At 50.9% G+C, this 16,509-nt stretch overlaps 3 protein-coding genes and 2 pseudogenes across 3 annotated transcripts; 2 read left to right on the top strand and 3 right to left on the bottom strand.

The window, feature by feature from the left end:
- Window positions 1-869: 869 nt before the first annotated feature.
- Window positions 870-1,785, bottom strand: LOC120687333 (annotated as a pseudogene).
- A 417-nt stretch (window positions 1,786-2,202) lies between these two features.
- LOC120688032 (peptidyl-prolyl cis-trans isomerase CYP22-like) lies at window positions 2,203-5,872 on the bottom strand. The gene is made up of 7 exons (XM_039970155.1): window positions 5,528-5,872; window positions 5,385-5,408; window positions 4,340-4,427; window positions 3,949-4,041; window positions 3,266-3,298; window positions 2,933-2,989; window positions 2,203-2,678 (listed from the first exon to the last, which is right to left on the bottom strand). Exons 1-7 carry the CDS (start codon window positions 5,728-5,730, stop codon window positions 2,568-2,570), a joined length of 609 nt encoding a protein of 202 aa, XP_039826089.1. The 5' UTR covers window positions 5,731-5,872; the 3' UTR covers window positions 2,203-2,567.
- Window positions 5,873-6,008: 136 nt separating this feature from the next.
- Window positions 6,009-6,765, top strand: LOC120688033 (splicing factor 3B subunit 6-like protein). Its single transcript, XM_039970156.1, has one exon. The coding sequence runs from the start codon at window positions 6,084-6,086 to the stop codon at window positions 6,474-6,476; it is 393 nt and encodes a 130-aa protein (XP_039826090.1). The 5' UTR covers window positions 6,009-6,083; the 3' UTR covers window positions 6,477-6,765.
- A 613-nt stretch (window positions 6,766-7,378) lies between these two features.
- Window positions 7,379-9,097, bottom strand: LOC120688034. The gene is made up of 2 exons (XM_039970157.1): window positions 8,747-9,097; window positions 7,379-7,848 (listed from the first exon to the last, which is right to left on the bottom strand). Exons 1-2 carry the CDS (start codon window positions 8,956-8,958, stop codon window positions 7,761-7,763), a joined length of 300 nt encoding a protein of 99 aa, XP_039826091.1. The 5' UTR covers window positions 8,959-9,097; the 3' UTR covers window positions 7,379-7,760.
- A 5,671-nt stretch (window positions 9,098-14,768) lies between these two features.
- On the top strand, window positions 14,769-15,921 carry LOC120687316 (annotated as a pseudogene).
- The last annotated feature ends 588 nt before the right edge of the window (window positions 15,922-16,509 follow it).

The raw sequence follows: 16,509 nt of genomic DNA, 5'->3' as shown, positions 1-16,509 counted from the left end.
CATAATTGGCTTTAGCTACTCTCTTATAATCAGCTAACATACTGAATATGGTACTAGAATTCTTTGCACATTCATACATAAGCACCGCAGAAGCACGAATTTAAGGCAAAATTGATGGTTGGTGGACTTCATCCACGAAACTCCGAATACGCGACTCGTAGTAAAGTGGAAAACACATTACAGTCTTACGAACAATTTAGCTCGGTGGACAGAGCAGTGGCGGAGGACTCGATATGGCAAGGTGTGGCATCTGCCATATCTTGATTTTCCTAAGAACACCTTCTCTGCTTTCTATTCTAGCTTTCTCATATATATTTCCCTAGTAGCACCCTATAAATCGAGACTTGGAACTCCGTAAGTCCAGCTGCGCCACACCTTAATTTTGATATGTCCTACGCCACTGGGACAAAGGTTGAGGCGAAAGCATGGACATCTTTAATGAAGTGGAAAATACATGTCATGCGCACTCATATAGTCATATTCAAATTCAAAACCAATATTACAGACGTCGATATTATATTACTGATTAATGAGATTTGTTACGGTGTTTGGGAGGTACATGTTTCTATTTTTTAGATGTGACATACTACATAACCAATTCATGAGGCAATGCTTTTGTGCTATGCTAGCGAACGACACATATTGGTGGGATAATCTCATTCACCATATTTATGCTAAGTACACCATTTATATACTAAAAAGTTCGATGATCCATCTCTTAAACCAAACAAGAAAGAATAGAAGTTCGATGATCCATCTACAATCCCCCATTCAACTGAAAGTCTGAAAACAAACGCCTAATCCGGAGATTCATGTGCACTATCCCTGAACGAAAAACAGAGAAGAAACACTCTGTAGTCTGTGCACGCCTACACCCTGACAAGGAATATGCTCAGCTCCGTGCCACCGCCGGCGCCCCCCTCCGGGTTGACCATGTAAAACGACTCCGAATCCTTGCTTCCGATCACCCTGTCGAATCCCGCGCGCATGTACGCCACCTCGCCGTCGGCCTCCGCCCCGGCCGGCGCGTCCACCACGTCCCCGGGCAGCACGCCGGCGCCCACCGACACCGTGCTCAGAAGCTGCATGACCGCGAGGTCGCCCTCCGAGGCCTCCCGCCGCACCGCGTACCCGACGCGCCGCCCGTTCACGTACGCCGTCCACATCGCCTCCTCCAGCAGGCTCACATTGCCGCCGGCGCCGCTGCCATCCGGCTGTGACGACTTCTTGGACTTCTTCTCGCACTCGAGGGCGACGCGGACGTGGCCACCGGCGGAGAGCTCCTGCATGAGCTTCCCAGTGGCCAGTGGGCACGCCGATCTCGAGCACGAGTGACGGGAGGCTGCCGGGGCGCTCCTGCACGGCGAGGGTGACGCGTGCGCGGCGGTGGCCGTAGAACGTGCCGGTGACGCGCGTGCCGTCGCTGCCGCCGTGGCCGTCGTGCGGCTTGGTGTAGCGCCGCGGGAGCGCGGACGCCGGGCGGCAAGCGGCGGGCGAGACGATGGGCAGCGACCGGATCAGCGCGCGGAGCGCCCGCGACGGCTTCCGGACGGCGGCGGGCGCGCGCTTCTCTGACGACGGCTGCCGGAGCGTGATCGGCGGCGGGGTGGACGCGCCCGGCCTGGCCCCGCCCCAGCCCAGCGTGTGCGGCGATGCCGGGATGGCGCACTGCGGGGTGGACGGGGAGGCCGGCGCGACGGCCAGGCGGCTCGGGGTGCCGCCGGCCGTCGGGGAGAGCGGCGGTGTGGCGCGCGACAGCGGGCTCGACGGCGTCGTGCGCGCCATGGTTGGCAAGCCGGAGGGCGGGAAGACTGCAAGAGGACGTGCTGACGATCAAAGGACTTGTTGGGGTCCGGGACCTTAAAACGGGAGCACGACATAATGGAGCGCACGTACAAAGGACTTGGTTTGTGACAACAGAGCAGGTGGTCAGGGGTGCAAGTAAACGGCATAGTTTGGCATTCCAGAGTATGTTATCCTCGTGGAAAATGTTCTGTCAGAAGCAATGATATGGAATATAGAAGTATGACTCACTCCAGAATTCCTGACACCTGTGGATTCCTCGGCCTCTGAGGCTCTGATGACCTGTTTGTTCATGGCAACCCACTTGCAGGTTGCAACTTATCAACCAACAATTAAGCGACTGAATCACACAAGTAAACTATATTCTCGATTTGTTCCTGGTACCATGGACAGAGATCAGAACAAGCAACAAGTTTTGTTTTCTCAATTCCAGGGCCAGCCGGCCAGAGTGGGGTCAAATTTGGTTTGCTTTGCTTCCTGAATCGTGGAAGAGCCGACAACTATTTGATAACTAAAGCAGAAACAGTAGAATCAAACATGCTCAGAACAACAGAAGGGAGAAGGCCCAGCTCCCATGTCAAACAGGAACATTAATTTCTTGTTTCGAATATTGTTCTACAGATTGCGCAGAAACGGTACAACTCGATCAGCATCGATTTTGACATGCTTCATTGTCTCCACTCCTCCAGTGCTTTCATCAACCAAACAGTGTCTACGCATCAGCAGCATCAAGAGTGCACGGTTAGCTGCATTCAGGGATCACGTTACATTTCACCACACTCGCTTATAATGCAGGCAAGCTTTGGTCGGTTGTTCGGTCCAGTGGCAACATTTTCAATCTTCCTCAGAACAAGTAGACCATCCCCAAGCACTCTCTGGTTCACATATAACAATCCAAAGCATTAAAATCACATTGTGATAGACAAAAAGACAGGGAAAAAATAAAGTACAACAGCCACCAGCTAGCCTTGAGGCTTTACATAAAGAACCTCCAAAACACATTTGTTTTTTGGTTCACATTTTATTCTCTCCAAACTAATAAGGTATATACATCTACTTGCCATAATATTCTAAAAACCAATTGCCTGATGTTTGGTAACAAAAGAATATTTGAATTGAGTAATCATACCCCAAAGACCACATGTTTGTTGTCCAGCCAGTCACACTTTGCACAAGTTATAAAGAACTGCAAGCACAGGAAAGAAAATAAGGTTTTCATCAGGTATTTCTAACTGGGTGGGGGAGTAGACAAGAAAACACAACTAGAATGGACTGCCTTTTCTTTAATATAAACATGACACTGAAGGCAAAGGGCAAAGGCGTCGCCAACCTATCAAAAACATACAATTTGAAAAGAATACTACAGTACTCAATAAAATTACTTCAAACTTATTGCAGAATAAATTTGCAGTCAGGCATAAAGGCTTTCATAAAATTTTTGAGAATGCAATTGCGAATGTACCTGAGATCCATTAGAGTTAGCACCACTGTTTGCCTGCAAAAAAACAGGGAACAACTGCTAAGTGTTGATATCATATGATATAAGCTAGATGGAACATCAGACGAGCTTTGAAATAGAAAGAAAGTGTGACCAGTTATACTTAAAAGCAACCATTTAGATGAGGAAAAAAAACAAAAGCCAACTGATTAGTGATGAGAACAAAAAAAAAGTGTTATTCATGGAAGGATGGGACAGACAAAAATCACCAATCACCATGACTTGCACAGAGTTGCTGATCTAACGTACCACCACTGTGATTGCTGTGGAACAATAATGTAAAACAAGCAAAACAATAGAAACAGTCCATATAATTATTTCAGTTGGCTAATACTATGCACAGATTACAAAATATGTTAGCAAATGGCAAGAAATAGTGCACTGGTACTAGATCCCATAAATTAAGCATATTAATGGTAATATGGACAGAGGGCGTAGTCATTCTTTATGCTCACATGATGATCCCCACAAAAAAAAGGTAAAAATTTCGAAGGCATGTGTGCAACTATGGAAGGCTACAAATACAAATCTAACAACAATTTAGTCCAAGAAATATATCCAAAGCTAACAAAGAGAAGTTATAAAAAGTATTCTCTGAAAGTCTGATAGCATTTCAATTGAAAAAACTAGGTGGAAAGAATGAATACCATTGAGAGCAGTCCAGGCCCCGTATGCTTTGCAATAAAATTCTCATCATCAAATTTGGCACCGTAGATTGATATGCATCCAGTACCATCATTCTGGAGGACATAAAACAGTAGGCTTAGTTTATGTCGAATTTTATCAAGTAATTCCAATTTCTGCATGGAGATTACTAAAAGCAGTTAATTACTCGAAAACAAAATCTCCAGAAGAGTCCCTAATATATCTCCAGAAGGGTCCAAAGCAAAGTAAAATTATGTATCAGATTCTCCCTCGATTATTAACATATGTACAATTATACATACATAAGTACACACGCTTAGTTCTAGGATGACACTGGGTTAATATCTATACTTAGTATTGATGGCTGAAGCTATTAGTGTGCGGCAGACAAACCTTCAAGAAGTCACCACCCTGAATCATGAAATCTTTGATCACTCTATGGAATTGACAGCCCTTAAAACCTTGTGGTAAACCATTTTTTCTGCAACCAAAATCAAAACTAAGGATTAGAAATCATATACCGGACTGTGTTCTGCAAAATAACTTTATAATTGCTGAATCAATACGTGCTTGCATCCTCATCAAGCCACTAATCAAATAGCAACCACCAACAGCTATAAAAGCACAAAGAACCCAATTTTCCTAGACCAATTCACACTCCTATGCCACAGTCACAATACCCATCTTCAAACTATAGCTTTAAAAAATGTGATACATTGCACCCATGGGAAAATTATTCGTCCCAGTCTCAGAGCAGTGCTAAGTTGCCATGCCACACTTGTGCACTTCCTAAAGACCCAAATCCATACACTTGCCTGAAAATCAGCTAGTATGCCTGAAAATTCAAGTGCTGAAAAACATCCCCCATATAAACTCAACTTCACATCAGTCATACTCTTTCCTTTACAATCTCCAGCATGTTATAGTGGCCTCTGATTGCTTAAATGTTGTTAGAAAGATTAAAGCTCCTGAGATGGATAGATCCCTGGTTGGTCCCATTATTAGAGACATTAAGAATTTAGTTACAGGGACATCTTTTGTTTTCATCCATGTCCCTAGAGGATGTGACGAGGCAGCTCATGTAATAGCTAGATTAGCTCATCAAAGTGCCGGTTTGCTGTGGTCTAATGATGCACCGGAACCTATCCGAACTATCCTCTCTAACGACTTGTTAAATTAATATATTGCTGCCTTGTTTTCAAAAAAAGAAGAAGAAAATATAGAAAATTCGCTCATACCAACTCTTTCCTTACAAAGATGATAGTCTCCCAATCATACGATCATGCTAAACATTACAAATATCAGTAAATAGAAACTCGGACGAAAACTTATACGTGTAGCCTATATGATTTAACATGAGGTTAGAGCCAGATTAGCAGAATTAGCCTCAGAATAAGCCCACATCCAGGAAGATAACAAATTGCCGGAAGTCTCGTACCTGTGCTCGCCAGTGCAGAACTGCCTGAAATCAACAAAGCAACACGATTAGAGATCTACCAAAGTGCTCAAACACATTAGCGGCAGAAGAATGGAACGCATGGAACCTAGGGTTTACGGCTAATAGAGGGTTTAAGTCATTACCGGAAGTTCTCGGCGGTCTTGGGGGCGATGTCGGCGAAGAGCTCCATCTTGATGCGGCCGGCGGGGATGGACCCAATGGTGACGTCGAAGAATACCACCGGGTTCTTCGGGTTCGGCGGCCGCTGGTGCCACTCCACCGCCGTCGCCGTCGCCGACGGCGGCGTGGGCCCCGCCGAGATGGCCGCTCCGCCGGCGGACGCCATTGCGGTTCTCGGTGGGCCGGCGCCGGAAGCTTCTCGCAGGTTCGAGGCCAGCCGGCAACCGGCGGAGGAAGCTGCGAGGGCGGTCGCCGGGGATTCGCGGGTCAGGCGCAGCCAAGCTGATGAAACCGAGGTGGCGGCTCGGCTCGCGTTTATTATGCGTCAAGATTCGCGATGGAAACTTCAGATCCGACACCGACATGTGGGTCCCACCTGTAAATCGAGGGCCACATGTCGGTGACTAATCGATCCCGTGCGCCGGCTCCACCTCCAATAAGGCAACGAAGACTCGAGAGAGGAAATCTGAGAAACCCCACCAAATCCGCCAAACCCTAGGCGAGCTCGGCGCGTCGGCGATGGCGGCGGCGGGCCTGCGGAAGGGGAATGCGCGTCTCCCGCCGGAGGTGAACCGGGTGCTCTACGTGCGGAACCTGCCCTTCAACATCTCGAGCGAGGAGATGTACGACATCTTCGGCAAGTACGGCGCCATCCGGCAGATCCGGCTGGGCAACGCCAAGGACACGCGCGGCACCGCCTACGTCGTCTACGAGGACATCTACGACGCCAAGAACGCCGTCGACCACCTCTCCGGCTTCAACGTCGCCAACCGCTACCTCATCGTGCTCTACTACCAGCCAGCCAAGATGTCCAAGAAGTCCGACGTCAAGAAGAAGGAGGAGGAGATCACCAGGCTCCAGGAGAAGTATGGAGTCGGGTCCAAGACCTCCGGCCCCGGATCCAGCGACTGAGCGACCAGGGGTATTATTGCCTCTGCGGTCGCTTGTCTGGAGAAGAGCAATCAGAGGGAACGAATTGGTAGAGCTGTGCTATGTCTCATCCAGTGTTACCAATTACTGTGTTGTTATGCTTTGACCATCACAGCTGAATAGATATGTGCTTATCATGAACCATTAGGTGTGCTTCAGTGCCTGTTCTACTTGCGTGCTTTTCTAATTGCACGCGTGAATGTTTAATTCTACCAAAAACAAGAGGAATGGATCAATGCACTGATGAAGAAGCTTGAATTGTTGATCTGTAGCGAGACTCTGGGAGTAGCATGGCTGTGCTGTTAAATATGCGGGTTTCCATGATATGTGCGGGTGACCATTGAAGGATTAAATAGAATGAAGATGGTATGCCCTTTATCAGTGTTCAATTCGTTGTGTGCTCGTTGCCAAATTTTGTGAGTTTTCAGCTGACTCTTGCAGTCCTGCCCCTGGTGCTAATTTGTGATTTTCAAAATAATGTGGTTGGACAGACAGTTCAATCAGACGTTTATGACCGATATTTTTCCTTCAGCAAAACTCAATCCTGAATGTTTCAGGATAGAGACTCCGAGACTGAACCTTGCTTAGGTGCCAAAGCAAGGCTACAGTTTTTCTTTGGGCATGTAGTCATCAGGTTTTCTGAATTTCGCCATTTGAGTGTTGCAATTGCAATGATGATTGTTTCGCCGACCACAGTATGAGCTTCGGTAGAATTTCTGAACATAGGGTTGCATGGAATGTGTTGTCAAATTCTTTAAAATTGCCTGTTGGTTTAAATGATGTTTACCCGTACAACATCCAATTTTGTGGTGCTGTGGCAACCAATGTGACTCTTGTCTACGTGCAATCTTTAGATGAGAAACACAATAAGCACACAAACAAGATAAATAGCGAAGTCAAGAGTATTAGCTTTCTTCGATCAAATACAAGAACACAATTTTTTTACACGGCATTACGCAACATTGAACAGAACGCTGAAGAATTTCCGTGCCATCATATACTGCAGACGAACCATCCAGCAAGATAGCAGTCATGTATGTCAGTTTTCTTCAAATGTGTAATAAATTTTGTTCGAACAAGCAAACATATTGAGGCGCGTAACAATATGTGCTGATATTATTTCACCACAGGACCAACTCAACTGACTAGTAGTGACTGCAAAATACATCATGATGATACATCTTCAAGTTTTGGCTACAAACTTTCACTTGATATCAAAGTGCCAAATCTGTTTCTGAATCGTCAGCGTATAGTAGAGCAGACACATTATTTTTCGCCATTCTTGAGCAGGGCAGCTAAACCCAGAGGCCAATTGAATTTTGTAAACATCTCTTGTCTAGCTACCTTGGCAGCACTACAAAACAGACCAACTAAAGTCAAATTTGGCAACATTGTACTTGCCTAAAACAAGTTGTTGAGCAAGGAAGACATAGTAGTGGAACATTATTTTCCACAAACATAAGTGCATACAAAGCCAAGCCATCAAGGGAAATACACCAAGCTGTCCTGTTATCTTGACAAAAGTATTAAAGTATTGCAACTCCTTTCTAAATACTTCATTTGAATAGTAGAGATTATCATATAATAAAGGCAGCAAAGGAGCGGTATATAATCATGATCCTGAAAGCTCCAATGAACAAGCATAAAAATGGAAGCAAATTCCCAAGACAAATATAGACAATGGTGTACAAGTCAAATAATTCAGTTTACATCTCATGATCGTGCAAAAAAAAAAGAACTGGTACTCTATCCAACGTCATGACAATTGTAACTTTACCAGTAAGTTGTTCAATGACCGATCTAGAACACAAACTTTTGCTAGAATATGCACTGGAATGACCGATAAGAAATCAACAGGATTTGACCAGCCAAGGAAGACTATTACAATCACAGGCCATCTAAATACAAACTATGTCAGGTAACTTTACTGTCTTCTAAGAGAGGCTTGAAACTAGTAGTCATTTGGGTGAAGGGCAACACACCAGATTGCGAGTTTGGGAGAGCACTTGGCATCCTAGGTAGTCAATTTCAGGACCCAGATGAGCATCTTGTTAGCCTCGATATTTAACAGAACCATGGCCAAGTATTCTTCACTAGGACTAAACACCCGGAACAAATCCGACCTTCAACTCTAAACGGAAACCTAATTCGGCCAGTTATCAGTAACACGTTGGAGACACAGGAACTGCTCGATAACAAAACGGGTACCTAGCAAAAGGGAAAAATTGCGGGCGGGAAGGGGGTCGTCTTACTCCGCGAACGCTGCGGCGGCTGCGGTGCTGCTGGCATGCGGTGGCGGGGGCGGGGGCAGGTGGGTGCATGATGCGGCGGCTTCGGCGAGGGTGGAGAAGCCCTGGCGCTGCTTGTGCTTGGGGTTGGCGGTGCAGTGGATGAAGACGATGCCCCGGCGCTTCACCACCTTGCAGAACCCGCACAGCCGCTTCACCGACGCGCGGACCTTCATCTTCTTCCCTCCCCACTCGCTCGCCTTCAGCGTCCTCTTCCTTGAGGCTTCTTCTCGTCTCTCCCCCCGCCGTGCTACCTCCAGATTCGGCGAGCGCCGAGTCGGCTTCCTGGTTAGGGTTTGGTGTTGGAACTGGTGGGCCGCGAGCGTCGAGGCCCATGGATCACAAGCCCGGCCCACCTAAATACCTAATGACCGGCCTTCTTCACTTACTTCCTTTTGATTTTTTTAAAAAAAAACTTCCTTTTGATGCATGCTCCACCGAAATTGGATCTCCTCTCCCCTGGCCAACCATATTGGTGCAGTTACCTTCCTCTCCTTTCTTTTTTCACAGTTTATTTAATCCCAATTTCCTCTGATATGCGAATCGTCGCCGTCAGTCTGCTATGCTTTTCATTTATTTTTGTTTTCAGAGGAGGCAGGGGGTCTCATACTCTCTCTCGACCTCGACTAAGCTGAAGAAGGTTTTATTTGGCTGCAGCTATGCTACAGAGTCGGTGATGGCCATTTGCCACCAAGAATCTCAGTCAGCCACAATGTTCGTGGTGACCAGCGCCTTAAAGCAGGGCCTGGTGTTTTGATTTAATTTTCTCTGAAGAAAATGTGAAAGCAAAAAAGGTGCTGCATACTCAAATCTCTTCTCTAGCAGCATGGCATACACAGACATGCAGATCATACAGCATTGTACAATGCTACATCTCAAAATGGCTTCCACACACAAATAGTGATTACAGTATCCTAGATAGAGATTTACATATATGCATGACAGGGAGCTTATGATGATTGCCGGTGTAAAATGTTGCAATTGGCATCATTAGTTTGCTATGCAAATGCATCATCATATCCGGGGTAGTCCACTACACACAGGTCTTGCTCAAAGTCTCCATGAGTCTGCACGTCAGTAGACACCATCTGCGTTCCTTGTTCTCCTCCTGCCTGGTCGACATTCTTACCATCCTCACCCGATTGATTTTTTTTCTTCCGAGCAGAGATGACTCGTTCTTTGTAGAACAGCTTGCAAACCACCCAGTCATTGAGCTGCAGAGAAAAAGGAAACCGGAGCCAATGCCAATGCAGGTTATCATCTGTATAAATGCAGGAAACCGGAGCAAAAAAAAAAAAGAAGTGTGCCGTTACCCGCATGGCGGAGCCATCAGGCGCGTGCTCGTTGTCCGGGATGGCGTACTCCTTCATCTTCCATGGCGTCTGCCTCCCGTGGGGCTGGTGGCCGACATGGAAGGTGAGCGACGTCACGTTCCCAGTCACCACCTTCTTGCCCTCGTCTTCGCCACTGGTGAGCACTTGGGCCAGCTTGGTGTTGGACTTCCAGTAGCCCAGCTGCTGGCCGTCCGCCTCGACGACGCTCCTCTGAGGCCGGCCGCCGTTCTTGTACTTCCGGTCCCTCGGCGAGAACGCGTACCAGCACCCGTCGCCGTCCACGACCTCGCACGCGGCTGCAAGATAGAAAGCAAACAGAGAGGTCGGCAGCTGGCACGCGCGCTAATCTATCTAGCTTCTTCCAATTGCATCGAGATCGAGAGGTTGTTTGACTCTGACCTTTGCTTGCCTCAGGGCTTGCTTGGTAGACATCGAAATCCTTGAAGAAGCCGACGGGGATCTCTCGACCGGCGTGCTTCAGCCTGAGGAAGAAGATGAGGTCCTCGTCCGTCGGCCGGAACCGCACGCCTGCGGCGGAGGTTTCCGCGTATGCGTATGGCAGCGTCACCTCCTGCTGCCCGGCGACCACCGCAGCTGCTTGACCCCCTGCGCCTAGACTGCTGCTGCAGGTCGATTGCGGCCGCCATTGTTCCTGGCAGAGCGGCGGCGTTGGGTTTCTGCACGGGGCAGCCTGGGCGGCGTCGGAGGTGGATGCAGCGGCAACACTGGCTGCCTGCTCTGGTTTCTGGACCAGAGCTTGGCCAACAATCGTAGCCAAGTCGTTGGTGGCAGAGGTTGCTGCCTGCTGCGATGCGGCTCGGTTGCTTCGAGCCGTGGCACGCTTCTTGGGCGCCTTGAACACGGGCTTAGAGGCGGCGGCGGCGGTTTTGCGAGGCCGGCCGCGACGCTGAGGGGTGGGTGCGGTGGTTTCCTGAGCCTTCTGCGCTTCTGGAACCGCATGATGAACGGTTGCAGCTTCTTCTCCGGCTGCCCCCTGGGCTTGCGGGTAGTAGTAGGCCGGCTCCACGCTCGTGGTCTGCATCGGCACCAGCACCGGCGGCGGTGCGGCAATGGCACCTTGAGCAAAGGGTCCGGGCGCAAAGTGCGGCAGGAACCCCAGCATGGTTGGCTGGTGGTAGTAGTAGGATGGCTCCGCCATTGCCGGCGGCACAACACGCAGCGGTGGTAGCTGCGCAGAGAAGGGGTCCATCATGGATCCGGAGAGCAGCGGCGAGGACGAGGGGTCGAACCCGCCGGAGGTGGCGGACGTTGACGCATACGGCGGATGAGGGCTCCAAGCCGCCGTGCCCGCAGCAGCAGGGTACGCTGCCGCCCCCCAAAAAAGGTTGTCGAAGAGCAGCGGTTCAGGATTGCTCGCCGGCGGTTGAGAAGCGCGTCCGGCGGAACCGGCAGCCGCGTGGGGGTGACTGCTGGCGAGCTCGTCGACGGCGCTGACGATCACCATGGCGTCCAACGATCGGAGAAGGCTGCGCTCGTGTTCGTGTTGTGTGCGGGGGGGTTTAGTTCCAGGGGAATTGCGATTGCTCGGGGAGGGGAGAGTCCGGTTCCGGAGGAGCCCTGTTTATGGGCGCGGAAAGAGATCGACGCTGCTACGGCGCGTGTGCATTTGCGTTGTATTGTAGCGCGGCAGGAGTGGTGGTATTGTACCGCCATAGTAAATCTTTCTTGACATGAAAAGTACAGTGCAAAAACTCTTCTGAATTAGGTATGTGTATGTGCCAAGAGTGTCTCATATTTTCCCCTAAATTTTATTATTTGCCAACTCTCCAAATAGATATGGGTAGGCAAAAAAAATCAATCTCCAATAATTTTCTATTTTTACTTCCTAAAAATGAGAAATTATGACCCCACATATGTGATAATCCCGTGGTATCGTCGCGCGCCGGCTCTTCCGGCCGCCGGCCGCCGCCCCTACCTGGAGCCACCACCTGCCGATGCCCTCCCTGAAAAGTACCAGCGCTTGCTGCCAGTGCCCCCTAATCGAAGCCAGCACTTGCTGCTGCTGCCCTTACCATCGAAGCAGGCTCAAGCACTTTGCTGCCGCCGCCCGTCTTGATTGAAGCCAGCAGCAGCAGCGCAGCCAGGAACCACCCATCATGACAGCGGTAAGGGCTGGGCGGCCAAGCACAGGAAAAACTAAAAGAACAGACCTGAACGGTGGCGGCGACGGCGGCGTAGCTTGTTGTTGACGAGATGGCGCGAAGGAGTGGCGGCGTGAGGAAGAAGCCCGCGCGAAAAAAAGATGGAGGGAGGGCGATCGGGAGTCCGAAGTAGTGCGTATTTTTACGCATAAAAGAGTTCAATTTACCAATTGTTAGAAGATGAAAAATTATAATAGGGAATCATTGAAGACTAGTTTTTTTTGTCTTTTCCCAAAAAAAAAGAAGGATGAGGAAGAGAAATTGGAAACTCTTGGAGATGCTCTTACTTTTTTTACGAGAGTACAGTTAGATTACGCTAAAAACAAATTTCAAATTATTGTAACTTTACTTATTTCAAAAATAATAAACGTTTCAGAACATAGGATGTTTAGTTTTGCTCTAAATCAGACTTTTATAATTTTAATCAAATTCATAGAAAAATATAATAACATCTATAATACCTAGCAAGGATTTATGAAACTAATACTGTAGATGCTTATATTTTGTAATATATACTTAATCAAAGGTTGAGAAATATACCTTGGGGTAAAACTTAACATTTGACAATTTAAAATAGATGGTGCAGTAGATTACCTTGCGTGCTCTTATCTATTGAACTCGAACCGTAGATATCGACCTTATCCTTCGTATTGTGGGACAAGATTTGGTGACACATCAGAAGTTCAAATGTTATAATGCAAAACAAACAAGAAAGATTTCTCAAATAAAGATTAATTGAAGTGCGACTTCTTGATGATATTACTGGAAAGATTAAAAATCATAGACTCAAAATAATTCATAAACAATTGATGGAGAAAATGACCCTGATATTAGAGGAGGGAAACAATTACACGCATACAAATCCACATTTCTCTCATAAGATCAATGCGGTATGATGCTTTATCTATACCATAAGGATCCATGACAATTGAAACAATTCTCACCAAGACTAACCTCCATACCCACCTCACAAACCCCACTTTTGGGTCCACCTAGAAGCACCAAATGTTTGACAGGGATCTGGCAGGCCGAAATCGTCGCCCCCTCCCGTGCAATCCCCGCGCTCCCTCCCATCGACTCCCATTTTTTTTCACCGCGCCTCCACATACCCGCCTGCGGTACCCACTCCGTCAATCACACGCTGCTCCCCTCTCTTCCCCTCCCCACCCCGGCGCTGCTCCCCTCTCTTCCCCTCCCCACCCCGGCGCTGCTCCTCTCTCCTTCCTCGGTTCCCTTCCCCAGTTCCCTTCCCCTCCACGGCACCCCTACTCTCTCTTTCCCTAGTTCCCCTCCCCTCCCCGGCGTGGGTCCCCAGTCCCCTCCCCTTCCCCGCAGCTGCTCCCCTCCCCGGGCGCTCCTCCCCCGCCGGCGCCGCCGCGGCAGCGCGAAGGCCCGCGACGGGCGGTGAGTGGACGCGCGCATCGCGCGGAGATGGCAGCGGCCGCAGGCGGCGCTGGGAGACAGGCGAGCTGCGGGCGCTGCGCACCCCCCGTGCGCCGACCTCCTACGAACGCGCAGATCCTCCTCCCCCTCCTCTGCCGACGACGACTGGTTCCTCGGCATGCTCGACGACCTCCCGGCCGCGAGCTGCGGGGCCTTCCCGCGGGAAGCGTCCCGGTCATCCTCCAACCCCAGGTCAGACCGATGGTCCATCGATTCCTCCCTTCCCACACCACCAGGTCACTATATTGGACGCTGGCGGCGACGGTCTCCCTCTGGGGAAGCCAGGGAAGATGGGACTGCGGGCCCTGCTGCCCGGCTGCCCGGGGAATCGGAGCGCGTCGGCGTCCGTTGTGCCTGACGCACCAGTTTACCTCGCTGCTTCAGATGGCCGCACCGTCAACATGATGGCAGCAGCCACGGCATGCACAACGGCTATGCAGCTCGACATGGATGGCACTGCAAGGAAAATGTATGGATCGACTGATGATGATGAACAACCTGTGCTCACTGCTCGATGATCTAATATCCCGCTTTATAACTTCCTTTCGTGATTGTCATTACTAATTTTCAATGGCCGCCCAAAGGCCGTGGTTCTTCCATCTTGAGATCCCTATCACTCATGACTGTGTGCAGCTTTTAGATAATAGTAACATAGAAAATTATAAGTTTAATTTGGGGTAATTTAGCTAAGAGTTAAATACACCAGCGGCCCTCGAACTTGTCTCCAGGTGCCACTTAGGTCCACGAACTCGCAAAATCGAAATCTGGCACCCTGAACTTGTTAAGTTGTGCCACTTAGGTCCATATCCTTTCAAGGGGCATGAATATATGCAAAAATGCCCTTAAGTTTTATCATCTTCCCTTCCATGCGCCCTTCGCCGCTTCCTCCCCTGCGCCCTCCGCCGCGCTCTCCCCCTCCTAGCTCCCTCCGCCGCCCCTACCCCTCCCTGCTCCCTCTGCCGCCCCCTCCCACTCACTGCTCCGGTGGCTCCGCCACCGAGCGCGTGTGCCGGCCCCGCCGACTCAGCTCCTCCGCTCGATGTCGCGATGCGCCAAGGACGGGGCGGATCCACGCTCTCGTTCCTCTCCACCGTGGGCTCCATCGCGCAGCTCGGCCGGGCGGCCGGCGCCGAGCTCCCGGGAAACCTGCGCTTCGTGGAGGTCCCGGACGGCGCCGGGCCGCCCGCGACGAAGGGCGCCGTGCCGGTGCCGATGCCGCGGCAGATGGACCTGTTCATGGCCGCCACGGAGGCCGGCGGGGGTGAAGGCTGGGCTGCAGGTGGCCCGCGCCGCGGCGGGCGGCGCCAAGGTGAGCTGCGTGGTCGGGGACGCGTTCGTGTGGCCCGCGGCGGAGGCGGCAGCCGCGGCGGGGGCGCCGTGGGTGCCGGTGTGGACGGCCGCGTCGTGCGCGCTCCTGACGCACCTCCGCACCGACGCGCTGCGGGCGGACGTCGGCGACCAGGGTGCGTTCGCCGAATCCTCTCTTATCTTCTCTTATTTGCATCCGGTAGGTTCGATAAGACCTCACCTTGACCAACGGCTTTGCGTTTGCATTTGCGCCGTCGCAGCCGCGAGCAGGGCGGATGAGCTGCTGGTCTCGCACCCGGGCCTCGGCAGCTACCGCGTCGGCGACCTCCCCGACGGCGTCGTCTCCGGCGACTTCAACTACGTCATCAGCCGCCTTGTCCACCGCATGGGGCAGCTACTCCCGCGTGCCGCCGCCGCCGTGGCACTCGATACTTTCCCGGGCCTGGACCCGCCCGACGTCACCGCAGCTCTCGACGAGACGCTCCCGAACTGCCTCCCGCTCGGCCCCTACCACCTCCTCCTCCCCAAGGACACCACCGACGCCGCATCGCAAGCAGCCGGCGACCCGCACGGCTGCCTCGCCTGGCTCGACGCCCACCCGGCGCGCTCCGTGGCGTACGTCAGCTTCGGCACGGTGGCGTCGCCGCGCCCCGACGAGATCCGAGAGATGGCGGCCGGGCTGGAGTCCTCCGGCGCGCCGTTCCTGTGGTCCCTGCGCGAGGACTCGTGGCCGCTCCTGCCCGCGGGGTTCCTGGCCCGCGCCACGGCCGCCGGCGCAGGCCTCGTGGTCCCCTGGGCGCCGCAAGTGGCCGTGCTGCGCCACGCGTCCGTGGGCGCCTTCGTGACGCACGCCGGGTGGGCTTCGGTGCTGGAGGGCGTGGCCAGCGGCTAGCTCCAAGGCGGCGGCGCACTGACAGAGGAAGCAGGGGAGGCGTGGGGGGAGAGAAAGAGATAGAATGGGAGGGGGAGGGGGTGAATGTAGAAGATAGCAATTTTGGAGGAGTTTTTTGCATATATTCAAGCCACATGGCGCCATATCAAGAGGTATGGACCTAAGTGGCACAACTTAACAAGTTCAAGGTGTAAGATTTCGATTTTGCGAGTTTGTGGACCTAAATGGCACCTGGGGACAAGTTCGAGGGCCGCTGGTGTATTTAACTCTTTAGCTAATACTATTTTTCTGTCCTTTCTGCCAAAAGGAGGTCACCGCATGTGGGGAGAGATATGTGACTTACTTGTTGCTAAATTTTTCTGATTAATTTTGTGAATGATTTTGTTTGTTTGGTTGAAACAAGGTAGCAACTGGGAAGTTTTACCCATGGAGATCCAGAATTTCTAATCATTTCTCCACTTGTTTTAACAGTGTGGAAGTTGGCAGCTATGTAATAACCGGTGATATCTTCAAGGAAGTGGGTAGTAATAAACGGTTAGGCTTTTATTTCACCTGGCAAGTTAGGTGCATATTGCATTATTGTATCCA

This window comes from Panicum virgatum, chromosome 9N, assembly GCF_016808335.1.
Source record: "Panicum virgatum strain AP13 chromosome 9N, P.virgatum_v5, whole genome shotgun sequence".
Taxonomy (NCBI): Eukaryota; Viridiplantae; Streptophyta; class Magnoliopsida; order Poales; family Poaceae; genus Panicum; species Panicum virgatum.
The sequence above is the reverse complement of the archived record's forward strand: the minus strand, read 5'-3'. Positions and strand labels throughout refer to the sequence as shown.